Below are 25,078 nucleotides of genomic sequence, written 5' to 3' on the forward strand. Positions count from 1 at the left end.
GAACTGATTCGAGTTTCTGTTTGGAATAACACACTTTTCCCGTTAACAGTTGCCGATGAAATTACCGTACTACGTGGTGTATATTCTCTCTCTTTTTTCCTCTCATCTGGAGGCAAGTTGAGTCGAAGGGAGAGCTGGATGAGACAATGCCCTCTGCTTTCCTATCCTGTTGCTTCCCTATGCAAGATAATGACTACAGATAATCGTCATGGACCATCAGTTTTCCTGTTATCTGTCCCCTCCATGTACTTATGACGGTACAACCTGTGCATGCGATAGCGTAATTGTTGACCAAGAATGATGGTGGCTGAATTGTTCACCACTTCGAGTAATGTAATTCTATTGTATTTGGCTGTCGATTTCGCAACCACGGCCCCATGGCCCAGTAAAAGTTTTGTCCCTCTAACCTCTTGAGCACGACTTGGAAATCCTTAGGCACGACGGTACAACCCTTGAGCACGACGGTACAACCCTTGAGTACAATGGTACAACCCTTGGGTATGGCAGCTTTGCCTTTGATACAACTCTTAAGGTTCGAGTCAAAGCCCAGGCTATCAAAAAGAGGTCAAAAGTTAAGGCCATGACGTCACACCAAAAATTCGTACCCTCGTACTCGAGGATAGTACCGTCGTGCTCAAGGGAATAATACTTTTGTTTTTAACCTCAAAACACATTCTCCATACGCACAGTATTGCTCTGGTATCATGAATTTCATCAAGTTCCTCCGAACGCTTTGGAAATGTGAAGAAAATATTCGCCACAAAGAAAAGCTAAAATGGAAACAAAAGAGTTTTAAGGCCGAGGCTTATAGGCGTCAAGGCAACGACCAGGCCTTCGAAGCGACCTTCGAGGGAGAGAGAGAGAGAGAGAGAGAGAGAGAGAGTTACATCAGTGGTGTCAACAAGCCAGAAACTGTGGCCTACGTACTTCGTTAATGTCTCGTCTTTTGTTGCACGGAAAGCGTGGAACAGGATCCCCTCCTGTCGCTCTAAGAACCAGAGGATTTTAACCTCTTGCCCTTCGATAGTACGATCTTTGAGTACGACGGTGCGGAGCCTTCGGTGTTCAAGGATCGTACCGACGCGACCAAGAACTTAAAAGAAACAACACACTTTCGTATGTCATGGGGCGGTGGCCACATATTCGACAGCGATGCGGGTACAGCCGAACGAGAGAGAGAGAGAGAGAGAGAGAGAGAGAGAGAGAGAGAGAGAGAGAGAGAGAGAGAGAGAGAGAGAGAGGAGAATTCTAGGGGATAAATAACTCAGCCACTGTCATCTTGGAGCTCAGGTGCCACTGAACTCAAAATTATCCAAATGACGCGGTGCACTTTGGAAAGCAAGCGATAAAAACCAAGAAAAAATAATCCGCTGTCTTCAAGGGAATAGATTGGTTTACTATTCTTTAACTTCTGGCCATCAGAAAGATTTGAGGTCCTGTGCCACCACAAGCGATTTGTATATGGAGTTGGTGTGGAGCGGAGATGACGCTCCCAGCTGACGGCAGCTACTCTGCGTGGAAAGTGAGAGTAAAAGGTACTTATTGAACTGTTGGACATTTGTGTTTCACTTGAACACACCGACCATGAGTCGAGGATGTGTAGAGGTGAAATAAAAGGCTTTATGTGCCTGATCCACCTCACTGGAAGTACGAACAGGTACAACGATAACAGATAGACAGATGATATCTTAAAGTCACACCTGGAAATGCACACACACTAAACACTCGAACTTTGCGGAGTCTGGAGAAGCCTTATAAGGTGGGTGCTGAGGTCTGCTGCCAAGATCATGTGTCGAGGCCAGTCCACCTAAGGGACGGGCTTTGCCCACAGACACTTTTACTTTCTCCTGTACTTGGAATTCCCTCTCATGCCAACACACCCTCCCTGCCCTTACCTGTCAGCACAGCAGGGCAGCGTAGTTCTGTCCTGTCTCTATCTATGTAGAGGAGCCTTCTGCTTTACTACCACGTCTCCATTAATATAGAGGAGCTTTTGATTTACTATTCTTCCTCCATGGGTAGAAAAGAGCCTTCTTCTCTGCCGTCCTGTCTCCATCTATAGAGGTTAAGATTTTGGAATACCAATACCGATCTCCAGCGGAGAACATCGTTAAAGACCATCAGATCTTCTGTTACCTGTTTTATCCTCCTGATGTCTTTTGTTATCTGGCTTTCTCAGGTACTCTCACTAACCACCATAGAGTATTCAGTTATCTATCCTTCCAGTGTATACGCTGCCAACAACAGATCTCACGCGACTCCAAGTGAATGGAGAAAAATATGAGAGAAAATATTCTTGTAAGCGATTCGCGACCCGAGGAAAAGGCGTTGGTTCTTTTGAAAAGTTACCTAGATACTGTCTGATGAAAGCAGGTCATGGCTCCTCACTCCTTATACCGAAATGCTTACGCTTTTTTGACACCTCGACTACAGTAGAAAATAAAAAGTCTAAGGACACCTTCGCAAATATATCTTTTAATTTTCTAGTCTGATTTTACATACTCTGTTGTCTGAGTCAAGGACAAATTTTACTCATGAAACTGAGGATTAAATCTTTTGTTTAGAGAGTTTTATGATTCTATAAGATTTGAAAGGCCATCTTATTGGCATCTTATCACTGCTTGATATGTGATTTACTCAAGTCTCTGTCTACGGCCGGGAGATGACAGAAACCTCAGACTTACATAACGACTGAAGTCAGAAAGTCCCACAATGAACAGTTTCTCGATCGAGATTTCTCCTTAGTTTTTTTTTTTTCAGATATCTAAAAAAAAGTGTCATTCTATACATATCGAGAGGAGGGACGTCCATGTCAACGTTAGATGCGAAGTGGACTTGGGGAGGGTAGATTGTGTAGGCGGAGGCATCAGGGGGTGTCAGGTAAAAAGAATTTCCTCCCTGGGTCCTGCTTTCTCCTATTGTCAAATACCCTTATGTTATCTGGGACATACCATCTCCCTTCAGCCTGATTACCTGATGTGTTACATGCCTCCAGGTTTAATGTATTATATTACTGGATGTAATGACCGTGAAGTCAAAATCCATATCGTACATCAGAAGTACAATTTGTATACGAACATATTCTTATGACCTACGAGTCAGAATTCGTATCATATATCAATACGTGCCGAATACAAAAACTGTGTACACGAACATATTCTTATAATCTACAGGATTATTCTTTTATATTCCTTATGATTTTATAGATCATTTATCCTCACTCTTTTTTCCTATGACCTATATTCCCCTCTCTGTTGTCCCAGGATCTGGACGAGAGTGATATCTTTATTTCTTTTTAGTCTTGAGGGTGTTTCTTCCTCAAGGAGAGGGTTGCGTCATGATGGCATGATAGCAAAACAAAATTTGAACAGCCTTTCGTAAGTGTAGACACTCTTGCCTCCGTGTCCACAGGCTGATTTGGAGAGGCTATCACATGACTGGCCTCACTCAGACATAGGAAACTGCACATGTGACTCGGAAATGTTCACAGCTTTGGAATCTCGTCAGCCACCCCACACACACACATACGAATCAGATATCCACTTCTATAAAGATATATTGAATCTCTAAGCTTCCGCTGAAGCTAAAGTCATACTTGTATGTCTGGAAAATTTTTTGTTTCTCTAATGAACTTTATCCACCTATGCTAGTCTGTCTGCTGTTGGCATCTGAGCCGCGTGAGTGTATATAACTATTATAACGGTCTCCCTCCTGGGCGTGCTGGGAGCCTCTTATGACCTGTGTTTACTTTCCCCTGTGACGCAATAGTCTGGTGGCACCTGCCTTCCGTCCCTCCCTCGCTGGTGAGTCACTCGTGCCTGGTGAGCTGACGGTAGTAACTCATTCATACCACTCGTGTGTGTATGGTGAAGCTTGGTGGTGATCCGTGTCACTCGTTCGTGTTTGGCGGGTCGATGGCCATCCAGTAATGCCTGGTGACTTGCCAATGACTAATGTACAGCCTTGTGCATGTACTGATGAACCTGACGATCCTTTACCCATGCTTGGTGAATAGATAGATTATTCTATTCACACTAATGATGATGAGTATTCCTACTGGCTGACCTGCTGATGAAGCCTTTCATTTTCCCTTGACGCCAAGTGATGAGTTCACAATCCAGTCTTGAACTTCCGGTAGTCCATTCATGGTTGGTGAGGCGAGTCGTGACCCGCTCATGGCCTGATGAGGTAAAGACGGTGGTGGGGATGAGCCAAGTCACCAGTAGACGTCACGTGGTGTAGGTGCTACCGAGGTGTGTGATGTGTGAGATGTTAATGATGGTTGTATATCCCCTGAGAATGACGGGACGACCCTTGTGCACTGAGGTCCCACCCTGCTGCACGAAGGAACAATCCTTGGCTACGACAGTACGACCTTTGCGCAGTATGGTACGACCCTTGTGCACGAGAATACGGTCCTTGAGCACGACGGTACGATCCATTTGTGCACGAGAGAACGATCCTTGAGCACGGCAGCACGACCCTTGAGCACGGCGGTACGACCCTTGAACACGAGATTACGATCCTTGAGCACGGCGGTACGACCCTTGAACACGGCAGTACAACCCTTGAGCAAGGCAGTACGACCCTTGAGCACAACGGTATAATCCAATTATGCACGAGAGTAGCGATCCTTAAGCACGACGGTGAAATACTTGGGTGTGATGGCCTGTTTTCTGACCTGATCATTATCAAGTCGAAGGCCAGGCTATCGTCCCACACTGTCGTGGTCCGCACCCAAGCATAATATCTCATATAATCTTAAATCTTGTTGTTTGAGTCAGTCAAAAATGTTTCCCAGTCAGGCAATGCTCATTTCATGCTCGCAAAGAAACATTCTTAATGTCACACTAGATATTAGAAGTCAATCCATATTATGAATTGTGTGGTAACTCACTTCTACCCCGTTTCTACTGGCTTGAAAAATACACCTCAGAACCCAGGCTATCTCTCTACATCTTTCATTGTACTACATCAAATGGTTCTAATCCTATGGACCTATAAGAATCGGTCGTGATTTCAGCAAGGTCAAAATATTCTAAGATGTATTTAGTTTTTTTTTTTTTTGGGGGGGGGGGGATCAGGCCAATCAACCACCAGTCCAAAAATCTTGAGCATGCTCTCCTAAATGGCTCTTAAAAAGGATATCAGAAGAGTTATTGATATGAAAAATACCGAAGAAAATGGAGCAATCACAGCATATAATGAAGTAGCTGCAGCTGAAATTATCATAAATGATTAACTCTGGTGACGGGAACAACGAAGTACTTAATAGTAGTATGAACAGAAAGGCAATGAAGAAGTAGCATCATTCAATACATGCAGTGTACGTCTTCAAAACCTAGAAAATATAAAATTGTATTTGAACTTAATGAATTCTTTCAAGACCTCCACAACCTTCTGAAATTGGATTCAAGAATCACTCAAAACTGAATCTTTCCATTCGTTAATAGTTCGCTGGTTGTGTGATTCAAGGTCCTATACGAGAGAAGGAATGGTTTATCTTCTGTGCCATGTCTTAGGTTTGGTTTGTGAAGATCTTGTATTCCAGCCAAATATGAAACTGTTCCGATGGCCTCTTCCCAAAGTTGTTCGACTGAAGGAGTCGGAACTTCTTCATAATCCTCCAAAGCGCTGCATCATGTAAATACAGACAACCAACTCTTGCGAACAATAAGATGACTTTAAGAACATGCTTGAGGAGTCTTGCTTACACACGTCCTTCAGGAGTGATTCAGTTCAAAGACCCGGATGGGGACTTCCTGAGGGGGTCCCTTTCATCTTTGGCAGCGGGTATATAAGGCGGCCTGAGCTTGGGTCAGGCACCAGTCACCGCTCAACCAACCAACAGGCTCACCGCCCGCCGCTCACCCACATTACCCTCTCAACATCTCTCTCTCTCTCCCTCCTCCAACGGACCGAGGTTAGTGATGTTCTCCTCGTGATGGGTGCTATCATACCAAGTGAACATTTAGAGAACACCTCCGCAATGCTGTAACAATTAGAAAACGGTAGGCAGCCTGTCGGTAACCCTACCTTGTTGTCATCATCTGGGAGACGGACAGCTAACTATATCAGTTATCCGGAAATTAGTTAGCTTTAAAGCAATTGATCTAATTAGTCAGCTTTGTAGTAATTGATGTAATGAGTTGACTTTATAGCAGTTTATCTGATTAGTGAGCTCGCTCTTTCTTTTTTTTCTGTTAGCTAACTGTTCTTCGTAGGCTCACAAACTACAGTTTCATTTCGTGAAGAAAAATAATCTTTCTTGTCTTTTTCCTAACAATGAAACACTTCATCCCACAGAAGCAGCCATGCCCTCCACCGTGGCAGTCACCGCAGCGCCTGTCGCAAGCTCCCTCATGTACCAGGTCGACCAGAGTCTTCGCACCTTGGGCTTCGACCTCAAGAGTCTGGTCAAGTCCTTCGACCTCCAGACGGTGGGTCTCCTGACCCTCCTGGTGGTAGTGGGAATCTTCCTCTTCGACTTCCTCAACTACGGGTACTCATCCTACTACGGAGACACCTCCACCTACACCTCCTACGGCAGGAGTCTGGTCACCACAGCTGCCAAGATCTGGGACCAGAGAGACGAGCTGGGAGTTAACCCTTACGTCCGCGGAGGGTGAGTAAAGACAACACTATGGTAGTCCAATCTTACAACACTTGACACACACGAACGGAACTTCGGTTCTTGGGTATATAACATGTATCAAGCGTACTCCTCATAGCACCAGGGTCAAGAAATTCTTCTGATATATAAACCTGAAGCAAAAAAAACAAAAGACAAATATGTAACACTACATATGTGGGAGTTAAGTAATCTACAGTAGCTTAAACCTTAAAAAGGGTGGGTCAGTTAGTTATAATATCCTCTTCTTTTCCCCCTCTCAGTCGTGGTCTGGATTCCATGACGCAGATTCTGGACTCCCTGGCCGACGCTGTCCTCAAGTACGAGGAATACGAGAGCAATGATGTCGACCGGACTAGGGAGAGTAAGGATCTCTAGTAGCCACTTGGCCAGCATGGTCTCATCCCCGTCAAGTAGCGAAGGCGCCAGGGGTCTTAACGTAGCGCAACAACAAGTTCCAGTCCAGCTCCTCTCCTTCTACGTGACTTATAGCTCGTCGTAGTTTATCTCTCGAGTACGATGGCTGAAATTATCGTACGCAAGGGCTGCCATCGTACTCGGTGGTTAAGCCGTCGTACGCAAGGGTTGCCATCGTACTCAGTGGTTAAATCGTCGTACTCAAGGGTGTTGTCTTCTTCATTAGTTTGAATATCGTGCCCACGATCCTAGACCTCTACTCTGAGCAAGGTGGCTCCACTAACGCTACAATCTTTGGCGAACTTTGCAGGCCAAAGAAACGCCATGTATATCCCCCTAAGCAAATCTGTGCTAACTGTATTTATTATTGTTTGGTTGTGTATGTTTCTTTACTGACAATAAAGTCTAATCTCAAAATATACAATTATCTCATAACCTTGAAGTATATTGAAATGGCATGATAACAAAACCCGGAGGTAACATTGTGCCATTCACTTTAATTCATCACGTATCGTCTTTTCATCCTTACATCTTAATTATATTTCATCGATTACACTGATAATTCTTGATTATATTAAATCGATTACGTTAATGATTCAGTATACCTGACACTTCACCTTCATTCTGTGATAATTAAGATTCAAGAGGTGGGAAACTAATTACATTCCTTATAGTTAATTACCGCTCTACACATAGTTCCATAAGCAGTTCCTACTGTCGTATACCCGTACAGTACGAACGATATGATCCAGTGGGTGTGATAGAGTGACCTTTGACCCTAGCCAGTTCGTCGGACTGAAGGCTCGGGTCATTATGCTTAAGAAGTCATGCTTGTATACATTGACACAGGGATAATTGATTACTTTAATTGCGTCATTAGCAAGTATTTCCAGCTTATCCTGGGTGACAGAAGTTGTTGGAAACATCGAAAAATGAGCAAATTAGAGAAAAAAAAATATAGGTACTTTTTTCTTTATCAAAAGAAAAAAATAAAGTCCAACAGCTGGTGGAGAGTGGTCATGAGAACCTGCAGGGTAAACACTGAGCTCACACCATCCTGGTAGTCTACAATGTAACCCAAAGATGGACAGTAAGTAATTCGATTGTATTGAACGAGGACTGAGAACGCTGGCTCACCCTCATCCAGTGTTGCGTCTCATAGTCATGCTGAACACTTTCATTTATCAATGAGAAAATCTCATTATCATCATCTCCTTTTCGACACAACTAACTTTCTACATCATTTTTCTTTTTTTTTGCAATTTTAAACAAGTTTTTCCTCTATAAACCGAAAAAAAAATTTGAAGAGTCGATGATAAGGTGGCGCAAGTGAAGTCAATGATTAGATAGCATGATCATAATACTGACGTTGCCAGAGTTAACTCTACGTTCTTCAGGGGTAGAAGCAAGCAAGTATGGCTGACGATACTAGAAACTTGAGTGTATGGGAAATGATACGAATTACTATTCATGAGAGATACGTCCTCGCTCAGAGAGATGAGGTAATGAAATCTTGTCATTACAGAACTATGAAAGTATCATGTAAGGTACATGGGGGAAAAAAAAATCTTTAACTCGAATCCTCTCTCACCTATTTCGACTTTTCTTTTACCTCTTAGATGTACAAGTTCCTCCATCCCATCCCTAAGATGGGAGGCTGTTCTAACCCTCCTAACTATAACCTCATTGCTCTGCCTTCTGATGTCTCCAATCTTAGAAACTCTTCTCTACCTTTACTAAATCAGACACTATGAATGCCACTGTGTAACATTTACTGGTGTTCTCCTTCTGTGACTCACCTGGATCCTCCACCTCTCAAGGATTTTCGTTATCTTTTGTTCGTGACCCTCGACAAATGGGTGTGGCATTACTCTTTTGTTTTTTGAGCTTCCTTCCATTGGTTTCTCTCTGTTCTCTAATGCATAACTTCCTCGAGCCACACCATTGTTGTAGACGTTGATGAATAGACTTCCCTCTCGTATCCTAACAACAGAGGTGTTCCTAAGGGTTCTCTTCTATCGCTTACTCTCTTTTCTTCTCTCCCGAAATAATGTTCTTTCGTCACTTTCCAACCCTTCTGACCTACGCGAATGGTTGTGTCCTGCAAAGCCCAAGGACTATTCATGGAACGTCTGTAATTTCGAAGCTGCGTTCCGATCAGAAGCAGGGAAAGCTATGGACTCTTTTGAAGTAAAAAGTCCCCCGATGAGACTGGATTCCTTTCCGTCAGCTAACAATCATACAACTTCGTCAAAGGTGACTTTGTACTCACATGTGGAACCACAAACAGGCATAATCTGGTAGGTTGTACATATATTGTTTATGAGTTTTTGTGCATCTGTAATTACCTTTTCATAATGTACGGGGAGGGGGTATTACACGTGTGTGTGTGTGTGTGTGTGTGTGTGTGTGTGTGTGTGTGTGACGAGATGTATAATAAAGAAATGTGTATGCAATAAGAAAAAGACATTCATTACGATGTTGAGTATAATTAGCTCAGAGGGCGCACGGGTCCCTTCACTTCCTACAATGCCTGAAAAAAAAAAAAAAAAACTTTCCCCGCCCGAGGGAAAACGTTTGATAAACTGTCGAAACATTTCAAGTGTCATCGACTCAATAATACAAAGTCTCCCATCTCGTTCGGGAGGCAGGGCATATCCTGTTAAGATGGGCTAACGTGTCAGTGGCCCACCTTCAGGCCCCGCCCCTAGTTCCGGCTCACGTTACTTTCATCGGCCAAGGTCACGCTGAGAGAGAGAGAGAGAGAGAGAGAGAGAGAGAGAGAGAGAGAGAGAGAGAGAGAGAGAGAGAGAGAGAGAGAGAGAGAGGTGCCGACGCTGGTCGCGAACCCCCGCAGTGAAAGGTATGAGTCAGACATGACCGAACGACCCCTTGTTGAGTGCTGTCTGCCCGTGATATAATACAAGACTTCAGTCAGGGTTTTTTTTCTTAGACCAACACCTCCAAGATATTTCTAGTGTGGGGAACGTTCTTACGATCTACCCTTCCCCCGACGGCGACAGATTGCTCCGCGAAGATGTAGTAGTTTGAAGCCTAGTCAAATACGTTGTGTGGAACCGACAGTCTTAAACCAGAGATTAAGCCCGCCTTAAACGACTATTGCATCCTAACCTGCGTATGATACCTAAATTTTTTTTTCTCTCTAACTAAAATGAAGTCATTTACTCTATTTCCTCATAATGTTTGTCCTAGTTATGTTATAGTGTAGTAACCTCTGATACGGTAGAGAAATCTAACATGACGCTACAGCGGTAACCTCCAACCATAAACGTACATACTGGAAAATAAAGAAATATGGAAAAATGATACGTAGTTTGTCGTCAAGATGAAAAAAGTAAGTTCGTAAGGTAAAGAGATCATCGCATGGGAGGAAAGGATGGTTGACGTTAATCTCATATTGATGATTCGTAGTATCGTGCCAAGCGAAAAAGTGATATACGCTGGAGCAAGTTTGGTTGACGAGATCACACCAGCACATCGGATCCAAGAATGCCAGTGTTCCAGTTGGCAGACTATATTGCTCTCGGTCCGCCGCATTGTTCAAGGAAACGGATTTGGATATCATAAACAAGAGAGGTGGAGAATGAAGTCGATATACTTTAATCCAGTAGCTTAAACGATCACTCAGATATACGCGACATAATGAGTGCTACAAAACTAATTACTATATGCGTATTCTTTGTGATTTACATCCAACGACGCTTGGAATCAATAACCTCCTAATGCGTAAGTTTCAGTCTGCAGACGAAGTGAAATGACCCTGCATCTGCGGAGCGCAAAAGATACAGTTTACCCTCATATACCACCTCACTCCTACGTTCCTCTCCGTCCCTCCTCAATCGATCATTCCCAGACGACTTACGATACAACAAACATGGAATATCTCTCTTGGCTGTTGATTAAAGGGAGAAAGGTTTCAGAAAATGAAGAATTTGGGAGAATTCTTGGGAGTACGGGGATCAGGAGAAGGTTTTAGAAAAAAAGTGAAGAAAAATAAGAGGTTGATAAACCCTCCAAGGATCAACCGGGTGCCTCTATTGTCAGCCCGACGCCCACCAAGTTACGGTAATGAGCACTGACGCTGATAATACCACACGACGCAATTCTCCCGGACCTCCGGTGACTCGAACTTTTACTTTCCCCATGAATGAGGCGACGTTGGCTGACCAGGACGTGCAGAGGAAATTTCTGGCCAGTTATTCTTCCACCAGACATTACCAGAAATAGAAAGTAAAGATTGTGAGACCTAGCGGAAGTATTTTATGGATTTCTATCATATCCTTTACGTATTGCGAAACAGAAATTTGATGACATGCAGTACTGAACGCTGTTTATATAATGCATATACTTACATCTAGCATACTTGGATGCCTGCAGACGATAAAGATGGTGTTTTGAACTGCGAATACAGCCAAAACACACGAATGTACATGAACCCAAACATGGTTTATATAAGAGTGCATGCAGCATGAATATGATGTACACCAGTGTACACACAATATGAAAATAAACATGAGTGGAAATGTTAGTTTCTTGTTCCCTTACATCCCACTAAGATTTTAGAATAAGTTATTCAATTAGAATACTGATCGAGTCTTTTCTTTTCGTACTCTTATGCGTAATGATGAATCGTTTCTGTTGTACTTAGTTTCAAAGCACAAGAATCATTCTTCAGACTACAGCAAAATTCCCTCTGCCTGATCTATCATGAAATTCTCCATAAAAATGTATTTTCTTGCCCTCACGTAATCTCAACTTCTATTTTTCAAACATATCTATCAAATTTCTTCTCCCTCAACAACCAGACAGATGAAGTACCAGCTCCTGGTAGACTCTTATCAGACTTGCCAGTGAGGGTCATGTCCTAAGACATGGAAAACCTGGTAGGTTCCTCAGGCCTGTCAGTGAAGGCCATGTACCCGGACATGGACTTCCCTAGGGGCATCTCGAGTCCAGGTATGAGCTGTCGGTTGGTTAGGCCTGTCACAGCCGAGACGCTTAATGTTGGTACTCACTTATTCTGGTGTTCACTTAAAATGGTATCCACTTTTGCTGGTGTCTACTTATGATGGTGTCCACTTATGTTGGTGTCCACTTTTGTAGTCCGCTTATGTTGGTAACTACTCATGCTGATACCCACTTATGCTGGAGTCCACCTACGTTGGAGTCCACTTACGTTGGGACCTACTTACACTGGTACCCACTTGTGCTGGTACAAATTCATGTCGGTATCCACTTACACTGGTACCCATTTATGCCGGTACCCACTCATGCTGGTACCCACTTATGTTGTTACCCACTTATGTTGGTGTCCATTAATGTTGTTGCCAACTTATGTACACTTGATTAACTATTTGTGTCGTCTCGTATTGGCAACTTCATCAACAATTGCCTCTCGTTTCATTTCAATCTCCTGTTGGTTGCAATATTTCCAGATCACACTTTAACATTCTTACCGAACCATCCTTGAAGAGTGAGGATTTGCTTTGATGACTAGAGAACTAATCCTGTTTTAGATTAACATATACACAATAAATGACAACCAAACATTACATGTCATCCCATAACATCCACTCCACATTCGCTGTCGGACTTCCCTCCACTCACCCCAAGTCACTCCCCAACCCATCTCCCTCGAGGCCACCTTTCATTTTCGTCGCGGTTATAAAAAGCATGACGCCACACTCCAGGAGTCAGTTACCCTCCAGCTTCCACTGTGTTACCTCGAGCTTACTCCTCACCTCGTACACACCTGTAACAAGGTAACTATACCATACGAAGTCATGCAGAATTACTCAAGAGTTTTTCCTTCCTTTGTGCTACTTCACCAATACATCACATCTGTCGTCTATCACAGCCACGATGTGACACCTGTCACTCATTGGCTTACAAACTGTGATGCAAATTTCTTTTTATTGCAGGCAAGATGCCCACCAACGCCCTCGCTCCAGCCATGTACCAACTTCAGGAAAGTCTCAGCAGTTTCGACCTCAAGCACTGGATCGCCAACTTGGACTTCAAGACGGTGGGCGTCCTGGCGCTGGTGGTGGTGGGCGTCCTCTTCCTCTTTAATCTGCTGACGAAGTCTTACGCTCCCTACGGCAGGAGTCTGTTGTACTCCGCCGCCAACGCTTGGGACAACAGAGACCAGCTGGGACTCAATGATGTTGGTCGTGGAAGGTAGGCTTTCAATATTCCTCTCTCTCTCTCTCTCTCTCTCTCTCTCTCTCTCTCTCTCTCTCTCTCTCTCTCTCTCTCTCCTTATTTAGTTTCCTCATTAGTTCGTTTGAGTGTTCATCGAATATAAACGAGAGAGTTCAAACACAGTTGTCCAAGTTGTTGAATATGGATTAAAAAGCTGTTCCCACAAAGTCCAAGACATTTCTGAAAAATATTCCCCACCCCCTCACAAGGCTATCGTCTCTCTGCTTTCCATCCGATGTTCGAGTTAATTGAAACATCAACAAGGTTTCATGTAACGAGTCTATAAGTGAAGCATTTAGACTTTCAGCCAACTTGATCAGACATGAGAATCCTAGTCTTAATTAACATTCCATTTCTGCCTATGAATTCAAATATGCTTAATCTAACCATTTGCATATTGCCCACCTGCTAACTTGTGGTAACTAGGATAGACTGACATGACTTTTCACGGAGTCTAAGCGATCACACATCATGACTTCGATTCTAATTCGTTATTTCCCTCTACAGCCGATCGCTGGAGCCCCTGATGAACGTGCTAGACTCCCTGGCGGAGGCGGTGAAGAAGTGGGAGGAATCAGAAGCCAACACCGTGAAGAATCGTGCCCTTTGATGCCTCACGTCTTGACTTCAACATCCCGAAGGAAGCTAAGGAGATGAAGGAACCAAAGAAAGGCACCGTCAGTGGTCTTAATCCGCGAAGTTACTGACGACCAGCTCTGACGAAGGCGCTGAAGAAGCTGGACGAGTTGAAGTACAAACATCGAGAGTTGCGGCCTTGAGCATGTCCTGACGGAGCCCCTACAGTTGTCTTTATTCATGAGATCGTTGTTTTTCATACAGTCGTTTATAAAGTTTTTTTTCATAATGTTATTAACTTATTAAATAAAGTGAAAATCATCGGAATTAGTTACAACCTCATATTTCCTGAGCTCTGTTTTACTTTCACTCGAAGGCAGCGTCCGTGAAGGTTTTCTTTTTTTTGGCAGACGTGTCGAATGCAAAATGAAGGTTTATTGACGAAGCAAACCATGACGATTATGTAATCAAGGAGGATGCGAGACTGGGTCAGATCTTCCTGCTGGCTTCAGTGCACTTAAATTGCGAACATACAAGTGATAGTATGGTCCTCGATCATCACAGTATGGTCCTTGAGTATGGCAGCACGGTCCTTGAGCACGACAATATAAGAATTGAGCAGGATCATGTGGTCCTCGAGCACGACAGGATGGTCCTTGAGCACTACGATATGACCAGTGAGTAATACTATGGTCCTTGAGCAACACAGTATGGTCCTTGAGCATCACAGTATGGTCCTTGAGCACGACAATATAACCATTGAGCAGGATCATGTGGTCCTCGAGCACGACAGGATGGTCCTTGAGCACTACGATATGACCAGCGAGTCTGACAGTATGGTCCTTGAGCATCACAGTACGGTCCTTGGGCATCACAGTACGGTCCTTGAGCACGACAATATAACCCATGAGCATGGCTGTGTGGTCCCTGAGCACGACAGTATGGTCCTCGAGCGCAAGAATATGGTCCTTGAGCACGACAACACGGCCCTTGAGCATGGTAATATGGCCCTTGAGCACGACCGTATACACGATAATAAACACGTATGGCCACATTTTTCTGCTATTCAATGAATCAGTTTTACTTTCGTTTAACTTGCAACGTTCCGAAACAGTACAGTACCAGGACCCGAACCCGGGACTTCTCGCAGGCAAAGCAAGAATCCTACCCCAATACCTGTAATCAGGCCAATAGAAAATGTCAAACCGATTAGAAGAATAAAAACGTTCCAGGGTGGTCACTTCACTCTGTTCCTAAATAACATTTTTCGTTAAACTGTTTGAAACAATCAGTTCGACTGAACATAACTCGTATATCTTCGACTCCATCCCAAAATGAAACACTTAATGATAAAGTATCCGGCAAGAGCAGAAAGCTATGTTCACCAAAGAAACTGGAATCACTGTGTTTAGAAAACAGATCAGTACAACCTGAGTAGTATCAATACAACATGAGTGATATCAATACAACCTAGAATGATCAAAACCTATGTTATCAGACTACACACTAATCTTTGCCCTGTCGATGTAAAACCCAAATTTGATTCTGATATAGTCCTTATAGGAACTGAACGTGCATGGCGTGAGCCAGCACACATGACGCACACACTACATCTTGAATGTTATGGAGTGTATATCTGTACATTACAACGAACGTGTTTCGACGGTTTCACTTCTCCAGGGTTGAGAACCCCTGCTCTGCACTGCCTGCTGGTATATTTCACCACTGTTGATGATGATCAGTGTTTGCTTGTAAGAATTAATTTCTTATGAACCAACTGACTACAAATTGAACTAAGTTCATTAGAATGAAGTGCACTAGAACTGGGAATTATGAACTGAATGAATAACTAGTTAAGAATTATCAAATCTGGCTCAACAGGCGATGGCTTGTATAGTAGAGTATAAAGTCACTCAAGTCTAGGGTAAGACTTGGCGGATAAAGATAGCTATATCATGATCTTACTCTCTTCTATATGGGTGATAGATATCTAGAACTACACCGTCTTCAACTGTATCATTTAGATCGGTCTCGAGTAGATAAGATAACGGATGGTCTGTACCCTGATAGCAATAATGACTATTGTCCTTGTTTATTCATAAAACCTTTACTGATCCAGTGAATTATAATGACTGTGTTGATCAAAGACTTATTTGACGGGCCAGCTTTATTTTTCATCAGTTAATCAATTCATCTATTCATATATTTATTCATTTATTTCTCTATATTTTGTCTTTTACTTAGCGAATCTACAGAGGTTCGAGATCGGCTCCTTTCATCCTTAATCGATTTGAATAACGTTAGTGAGGAAGATCTGGTCAAGATGATCTTCATCACCTTAAACACATGAACGACTATGACGTGTTATATAGTTTCTTCCGTGTGTTTTGGGGGCAACGAGAGATGGGTCGGCGTTTGAGTGCACGTCCTTGTCCGAGAGTTTGTCTGAGTCTCAATGTGTTCGCTTTGAGAATCGTCAGTGGTTTAGGGTTCAAATACCCAATTCACCACCGTCAGTAGGTCAGTCAGGTCTCCTGGAAAGTGGCTTAGGGTTCAAATACCCAATTCACCACCGTCAGTAGGTCAGTCAGGTCTCCTGGAAAGTGGCTTAGGGTTCAAATACCCAATTCACCACCGTGTGTAGGACAATCGTGACCATAACAGTTGGCTTTGAATTCCAAAACATTAGAGTCACTGAGTCTTCTTGTGTGTCTCCTTCACCCTCTTTGTCTCATCTCTATCACCTTACTTGCCATCACTACCTTCTCAATCTTGTACTCAAAGCAAGCCCGGTACCTGCTTGGCTAGTTGCTCCTGCATATGAGACAAAATTAGCATCATGGTCACTGCCAACAAGTTGTCCACAACGAGCGTTGAAAGAGTACAAGGCTCTTCTTCACACCCATATTTTTGGCATCAAGAAACTCGCAAAAATAAAGTCTGGGCCTGACCGGGATTTGAACCCGGGACCTCTCGCACCCTAAGCGAGAATCATACCCCTAGACCATCAGGCCGGTTGGAGACACTACCACCTTGCTAGAGCAACTTTCTAGAGCATCCGAGTTGTTCCGCTTATAGTATTCACCTCAAGGTGTGGTCCTCGCGTTCTCTGTTACCAGAGAAAACGGATGAGATATTATGGGTGTCAAAAGTATTCTAGTAAATCTTTCGTTTGACTATGAAAAAGGTGTGTATATATCGTTTTGTACTTTAAATACAGGAAAATTCTAACGCAAAATGTGTAAGATAACGACTTAAGAATTCAATGTATCCACGATGAATGGTAATCTTGTCATTGCAACGACGTTCATCGACCCTATGCACGTACATTTGTACTCAACCCAGATCCTATCAGAGACATGATCGGGTACTGCGAGTCCAGCCTTTCAAACTGCACGTCTTACACAACAACACTCGCTTTCAGCTTGAATAATCCATGACACCCACGGTCACACACGGGTCTAAGTATTCTCTCTCTCTCTCTCTCTCTCTCTCTCTCTCTCTCTCTCTCTCTCTCTCTCTCTCTCTCTCTCTCTCTCTCTCTCTCTCTCTCTCTCTCTCGTGACGATGAAGACGCATCCTCGCGAAAGGTGACTTGTTCTTAGTGCAGTCAATCGGTGGTTTACTTCTAGTTGGAGGTTTATTCCCAATCGGAGGTTTACTAATACCGACAGACATTGAGGTGACATTCCAATGTATGAAATGGAAAAAAGAAATGGTTTACATTTCAGAGGTTTTGATACAATATTTTGTTATATCTTACACTTGATTGTATGCATATGCGTGACGCCAGCAGGTAATTTTACCCGAGAAGTGTTTGACTCGCCAGACCTATGTGATAGTACTAGTCTATCCTACTTTCCTATAAAGAAATATATTCATTTAACTCTCCGTGGATCAACTGATAAAGATATTCACCCAGTATCTTACCCAAGAGATATGTCCATCCAAAAGAACCTCAAAACTTTACAGTCAGACACACCAGACGTATGCCAGTAAATGGCAAACAGATAACTGGCTGTCACTGATAAGGTGCTCTTACGTACCTGGCTTGAACCCAACTAATCTTTACACACACACACACACACACACACCCGTTGCTGAGCTAGTAAAGAAATGATACCCTGCAAATATGTAGTTATGAAAACGTTTACGGTCGTATCATATCAACGTACTCATCATTCTCACAGGCAAAAAAAAAAAATGCAAGAGGCGGACAGAGATTGAAATTCATTAATGAAAATTATAAAGACTACAGAACTCGATAAATGGCTAAGTATTTACTCTGGCTCATTTAAGAATGCCAAGCACATGTTATCATTTTAGATCTCCATTCGAAAGCATTTGGTGGCTTTTGATGATGTACGAAATTTCGTAATGTTTACATGTCAAGAACAACCTGAAGTAGTTTCAGGAAGTGTTGATCTTGCCAGGCGGGGACAGCGGAGGGCGCCACCAGACTCCTGCTGGAGGAGGCTGACGACTTGCTTATACAGGTCCTAGAGAGGAACCACTCCTACCACCACTAATCATCGTCAGGAGGACCATCGTATGATGGTCCAGGTTCCTGACTCAGGACCTGAGTTCGATGTATTTGACCAGTGGCCTAAGTCGACGTTGTTGACCCGGTTCCTATGGTCAACACTCTCTCCTGAGGTCGACTTCGAGGAGGTTCCTAACAGACAAAAGAAACTCCTGGAGCAGGACACAGGGCACTCAGTAACGCGGCTCTCAGGCTATGGCTCATGTGGTAAACACACTTCCAAAAAAAAAACTCACCTAAAATCTTTCTCTTTATTCGTGATTTGAGACAATGTTTGACCCCATAGGACTCATAAGCATCGTTATGTTTCCTTTATACTAAGAGACATGTATCATAAGTATGACCCGGGGATCATAAAGAAGTTCTTCAGGGTCGTACGCTCATGCTGAAGACGATGAAGACAAGTCTCCCCATCATTGTACAGAAAACGGAACTTCGAGGACCGAGCCTCACCCGTGCAGTGACGTATTCGTCAACAAACTTTCACTTTCACTCATCTGCCACCACACCCGGAGCGTCCCGCTGTCGCCTCAGCGTGTACCGCAAGGAGCTCCAATCAGATCCTGTTAGCTTCATTTCCACATTCATCCATTCATGCTGTATGGGAGTAATTTGATGAGCAAGGAAGAAGACAGAGCTAAACTGGGTTATTTCACATGTGATTTGAATTTCATCGCTGTTGAGGATGGCGGGAAAAATACTGATATACATACGTCTTACACAACAGACACACTTCTACAGAAGAGACCACAACGCTACAGCTACACAAAGGCCGATCTGTGCCAGTAATGGCACCCCGAGCACACATACCCGACCTGTGCCAGTAATGGGAACCTGCGTACACACCCCTGACCTGTGCCATAAATGGGACCCTGCGCACACACCCGACCTGTGCCAGTAACGGGACCCTGAGCACACACATCTGAAATGTGCCAGTAATGGCACCTTGAGCACGGTTTGCTATTGACAAGAGCCTGTGGCAAGGCTCAGTCTTTGAGAATCTTTACATAAATACAAGACGCTCACTATCATAGTCCTAAAGAGGAAAATGAAAATGTAACCAATCAGATGATACAGTATGGTAGCACTTGAAAAAGTGAAATTGTCATATCCTTAAATCCCACGTTTGGAATTCCTTAGCTTTCATATTTCAGAGAACTATTTCTCTCAGTTCCTCACCACACACACCTTTGACGTCACCAGTCGCAGCTGACCAGGATCTGCGATGCTAGGCTTTTACTCCCCAAAGAAAGGAGTCTCTCCGCTCGTGACAGGCGGCAGATGTTTCCTTCTCTCATATTACACATACATATATGAGACTTTGTTCATTTGAGTAAGTGCAGCAATAATCAGGTAACTAGTATCTAAAAATCACCGTACAGGTGCAACATTTTATATGGTTTATATTTCGACGCGTAAGTGAAAACAACACAGTGAAGACCTCACACAACATCCGGTCCAGCACCCACACTGGGGATGCCCGGAAACCTTTCATCATCGTGGTGCTATAAAAGATCTTGACTGGCCAGTCTGTGTATCAGTTAGCCATCAACACTCACCGTGAGACTTCACGCTTGCTCCCAGATACACACGTAGAATATCAAACCAAAAAGGTAAATGGACAATACCAAGTCATGACATAAAATAAAACATCTACATATGAGCAACGCTTGGTGCGTACACGTTAAGGATAACTTCACAAACACTTATTGATGAAAGTGTTGATTTCTTCACTAACTCCACAACTCATTCAAAACTCTCGTTACAGGCAGCATGGCAGCTAGCGCCCTCGCCCCTATTATGTACCAACTCCAGGAAAGTCTCAGGAATGTCGACCTCAGGTACTTGGTCAGCACCTTGGACATTCAGACGATCGGTGTCCTGTCGCTGGTGGTGGTGGCCGTAATCTTCCTCTTGGATCTGCTGACGAAGTCTTACGCTCCCTTCGGCAGGAGTCTGTTGTCCTCCGCAGTGCACGCCTGGGGCATCAGCGATCAACTGGGACTCAACGATGCAGTCCGTGGAAGGTGGGTGCATAATGCTCTTCACTTTTGAGGCTCGGTTATCACTTCGTTTCACTAGGCTGATGCTTATATTTTCTCGAACAAGGGATCGAAAGTGTAACGTGTTTCAGTTACACTATATGAAAGGGATCAGAATCACTATATCGAAATGGAACGTGAAAAATACTCCTGGAAAGATTTTCCTTCCTTAGGAATAATTATCACCGAATTTCCATATCCTAATTTAGGGAAACACCAACATTATTCCGCGAGTCAAAGCTGAAATAAGAACCCCTAATTCTTAATCAACTTCAGCCTCTAGCGAAGACAGTCTGCTTGTATGTGTTAAAGGTATCTTCAGTGTCTCATTTGACTCTTTATGATTCGTCCATTACTGTGAACATCTCTATCAATCGTCTTAATCACGAGGTAATTCTAACCTAATCACTTCAACTTCTGTCGTTATAATCCAATTCTTTCCCCCAACAGCCGATCGCTGGAACCACTGACTGGTGTTCTTGACGCCCTGGCGGAGGCGGTGATGAAGTGGGAGGAATCTGAAGCCTCACACACCGTGAGGAATCGTACCCCTTAAGTCCACACACTTAAGGCGCTGGCTTCCCTTAACGGAGGCGAGAGACAAGAGCTTCGAAGGTTGCCACACGACGTTACCATTTAGCATACATGAAACTACTGACGACAGCTTCAGCGGAGGCAGTGGTGAGGGAGGTGGAGGAAGCGCTCCGTGCAATGCGTCAAACTGCATCACAAGCTGTCGTTCTGATATTCATTCATTCGGGCATCACTTTTTTACTGTTGTTCATAAGACTTTATTTATGCCATTTTGTTACACTGTTGCTGTATATTGTTATTTAAAAGAAATAGTTTAGTCAGAATCAATTGTTTTTATCTATGTTTTCCTGAGTTATTAATGAAAAGAAAATAGGTTACATTTAAGGGTAACGATTCTCAAAATACCCGTTCACTCTTATCACGTTCGTAAAGATGAGTGACGTATTGAAAATAATGATAGTTGTCATTCGCATGAGTAAGTGTATCATTACAATATTACGTGGAAGGAAAGTTGCACCATTGTTGTGGAAATACTACTGGATCACACGTTATAAGAATGTCTAGTGATACATTAAAAAGGATATTGTATGTAATGAAGATGATAGAATTCGGTTCCTGTCTCAACAAACAATGTTCGCAACTGGTCAAAGGATTCGGTCATTTGGGCTTCCTGTTGTCTAAATACCAACGTAAATCCTAAATAACAGCTGGGCCTGACCGGGATATGAACCCTGTACCTGTTGTTAAGTTTTAGTATCTTGTGTCTTCCCCTCTTCCCTGAACTTTGCGGATTAATAAACTCTGCCGTCATTCATCTGACGCGCATTCAAAGTTACCTGAACCCCTTCATCATTGCCAGCTATATACAACCTCCACTCACTCTCAGTAATGATGAATGACTTCTTTTTTGTGAACACCAATTCAGTTTATAGTCATAGCCCTCAACAGGTGTGTGTATATATATATTTGGTAAAAGTTATGGAAGCAATGTAAGATTTAACCTTATTCATTAAACACCAAACAACTGTTAAATGACTTTAGATACCCCCTAAATACCACGTTTTCTGTTGAAACTTAGGGAAGAAGAGGATTGCCATCGGTACGTCTTTAAACTACTATAAAAACTTGTTCAAGTAAACCATTTCTTTGTCCTAACGGCCTGATGGTCTAGGGGTATGATTCTCGCTTAGGGTGCGAGAGGTCCCGGGTTCAAATCCCGGTCAGGCCCATCACCATTTTAGAATACTGCAAGAAAACTGGATGCAGGAGAGCAAGGCTAGTTCCAAATAACCAATTAATGTAAAGATTCGACAGATTCATTTATGAAATAAATCATTTGTTGACTGCGGTCTAACCGATATGAAGGCAACACATTGCAACTCCTGACCTGTTGTACTATTAGAAAAACCTTATCACCTTTCACTCGTTACTCACAACATGCAAAAAGAGCTCTATTACTGCTACCTATACCCACATGAATAGAAAATTAGGCCTACATGTGTATCAATATACAATTTTTTCCACACTTTTGCCTCTGAAGAAAAGAAAAAATATTTTCCATGTACAGAGATAACATGAGCCGTGCATGATGGCTAAGAAACATCACCTTGTTCTTACAGAATCCAACCGAGCAGCTTGGATCTTGGTCATCTTAGACCCATGGCGTCAAGTGACACGTCAAGGCAAGATCAGAAGAACTGAATACCTTAAAACATTTATATTTAGCAGTCACGATCCTACTACTGAGAAGAGTTAACCGTCATTTATCCCTTTCTTTAATCTTGATAGAGATTTTACATAATGTAAACAAATCATTATTTCATTTAGTTATAAAGTACTAAATTAGTGTATGTCAATGTATGTCAAAATATTACACAACACACACACACACACACACACACACACACACACACACACATATATATATATATATATTTCATTTATTTATATTTATTTTGATATGTCGCTGTCTCCTGCGTTAGCGAGGTAGCGCAAGGAAACAGAGGAAAGAATGGCCCAACCCACCCACATACACATATATATATATATATATATATATACACGTCCACACACGCAAATATACATACCTATACATCTCAATATACACATATATATACACACACAGACATATACATATATACACATGTACATAATTCATACTGTCTGCCTTTATTTATTCCCATCGCCACCTCGCCACACATGGAATAACACACACACACATATATATATATATATATATATATATATATATATATATATATATATATATATATATGTACCTAAAATAACCAGCTACACACCGTCACACAGACCGACTTGTGACGGTATAACAATGCGATAACATCATATAACTGTCCCATGCCTGTAATGGCCTCCCGAAAACACACACACTCGACCTATGCCAATAATGGCAAGTCAGCAACGGGCAGTCACTGACAAAGGTCTGTGGAAGCCTCAGGTTGAGCGAATCTTTACACACACACACACACACATATATATATATATATATATATATATATATATATATATATATATATATATATATATAACAAAATTCAGGCCTCACTAAAAACGAGTGAAGGCACAGAAAGCCAATCGAAGCTAACATCTTCCCTTCCTTCTTTCCTCACCGCTTCCCACGCCTTGTTCATATCACATCTAGAATATTATTGATCCAAGTGAAAAACTCATCCATTCTTGTTATACTACAAAGAAATAAAAATCATAATCATTCCTTACCATTGTCGAAGCCGAGGAGCGAGTTTGAAAAGCACAAATGATTCACTAAATTTTCCTTCGTGGTATATTTTTCCGTAGCGTCTATTTGAGTCTTTCATAAACGATTATACAAGTCATCTGCTTTCTTTGATCGAGTCACTTTCACGATAACCTTCTCGTGATGTGGCCACAAAATCACATCCTTTTTTTTTTTGCACTTGTATTAACGGCCGTACACTGCCGCGTTACGCTTATAGAAATCTTAACTAACAGCTTTACATTAAAGTTAGTAATGTCTTTTTATCCGCCTGCGCTCGACTGTTATCACGCACCAATTGTACTATACTTTGCTTCCTGCCACTTGCAAGGTCTGTGGAACACTGAAGAACTGGCTGACAAGTGACAAGTTGACGTGCAGGGCTGATGATGGTCGCGTCCATGTTGCAACGCGACATAACCAGCAGTCTTACCATCCATTCGGTAGTTCCAGTAGGGCATTATTGACAGAAACTCTATGTCAGACACCTTGATAACTTTTGTGATTTGAAGGATAGATTCAATAAGCTCATCTAGATATGGTAGTAACTGTATTTCAAGTAACACAGCTTGCTGAGGCATATTCAGTCAATATAGTCTTTTTTTTTTTTTTTTTTTTTTCCAAAAGAAGGAACAGAGAATTGGGCCAGGTGAGGGTATTCCCTCAAAGGCCCAGTCCTCTGTTCTTAACGCTACCTCGCTAATGCGGGAAATGGCGAATAGTTTGAAAGAAAGAAAAGAAATATTCTTCGAAAACCTTAGGCCTAAACCTGGAGATGTTCGGATAGTGAAATGGTTCCTTAGTAGAAGACAGATTTATACAAGAAAAAATGCCATAATTCTGCTATAGGAATATAGAGGGTACGAAAAGACACATATCCAGTAAGCAACCTACTCCATATATCTGTGCACTATAACTATCTATCATATATCAACTGCGCTTTACCCTGTGCAACCCTTTCGTCGCCTCCTCCAACCCACCCAGTTATAGATACTAGATATACATAGTTATGGTAACGCTACCGTGTCGGAAGGGAACGTAGTATAGACATATGTCACACATACGACGCCTCCTCTCAAGTACTAGTATCTAACAACACATTTTCCATACACATCCACATAGTGTAGTTAGAGATATGTAGATTTAACAATTTCAAGAAAGACGAATCAAAAAAAGGTAATCAAACCTCACCTCGTAACTTCCTAGAGGTAGAAATTAGGCTAATATTGCACCAGAAGAGGTGTGAGTTCTTATGCCACACTCTACCGTTACAACGACCGGGAGTTCATCTTATTAAGAAAAGAAATATACCAAGAAAAACAATCATAACTGTCCCGTATAAATTTTTGTCACGA

At 42.6% G+C, this 25,078-nt stretch overlaps 4 protein-coding genes and 2 non-coding genes across 6 annotated transcripts in view; 4 read left to right on the forward strand and 2 right to left on the reverse strand.

Annotated features, from left to right (window-relative positions):
- LOC139755903 (leucine-rich repeat-containing protein 45-like) overlaps positions 1–24,073 on the reverse strand; it is a 92,083-nt gene extending 68,010 nt beyond the window's left edge. The window contains exon 1 of the mRNA XM_071674631.1: positions 23,708–24,073. The gene's annotated coding sequence lies outside the window, so the exon portion shown is untranslated. The remainder of the gene's footprint in view (positions 1–23,707) is intronic.
- Positions 5,824–7,472, forward strand: LOC139755777 (uncharacterized). Its single transcript, XM_071674399.1, has 3 exons — positions 5,824–5,923; positions 6,307–6,625; positions 6,895–7,472. The coding sequence occupies exons 2-3, from the start codon at positions 6,315–6,317 to the stop codon at positions 7,007–7,009; spliced, it is 426 nt and encodes a 141-aa protein (XP_071530500.1). The 5' UTR covers positions 5,824–5,923; positions 6,307–6,314; the 3' UTR covers positions 7,010–7,472.
- Positions 12,695–14,176, forward strand: LOC139755779 (uncharacterized). The gene is made up of 3 exons (XM_071674400.1): positions 12,695–12,831; positions 12,991–13,249; positions 13,781–14,176. Exons 2-3 carry the CDS (start codon positions 12,996–12,998, stop codon positions 13,881–13,883), a joined length of 357 nt encoding a protein of 118 aa, XP_071530501.1. The 5' UTR covers positions 12,695–12,831; positions 12,991–12,995; the 3' UTR covers positions 13,884–14,176.
- Positions 16,792–16,863, reverse strand: TRNAP-AGG (transfer RNA proline (anticodon AGG)). The gene has a single exon. It is a non-coding gene; the product is annotated as a tRNA-Pro (tRNA).
- LOC139755780 (uncharacterized) lies at positions 19,926–21,977 on the forward strand. Its single transcript, XM_071674401.1, has 3 exons — positions 19,926–20,005; positions 20,161–20,419; positions 20,885–21,977. Exons 2-3 carry the CDS (start codon positions 20,166–20,168, stop codon positions 20,988–20,990), a joined length of 360 nt encoding a protein of 119 aa, XP_071530502.1. The 5' UTR covers positions 19,926–20,005; positions 20,161–20,165; the 3' UTR covers positions 20,991–21,977.
- Positions 22,125–22,196, forward strand: TRNAP-AGG (transfer RNA proline (anticodon AGG)). Its single transcript has one exon. It is a non-coding gene; the product is annotated as a tRNA-Pro (tRNA).
- Positions 24,074–25,078: the final 1,005 nt, after the last annotated feature.

Source organism: Panulirus ornatus, chromosome 20, assembly GCF_036320965.1.
Source record: "Panulirus ornatus isolate Po-2019 chromosome 20, ASM3632096v1, whole genome shotgun sequence".
In the NCBI taxonomy this organism is placed as follows: Eukaryota; Metazoa; Arthropoda; class Malacostraca; order Decapoda; family Palinuridae; genus Panulirus; species Panulirus ornatus.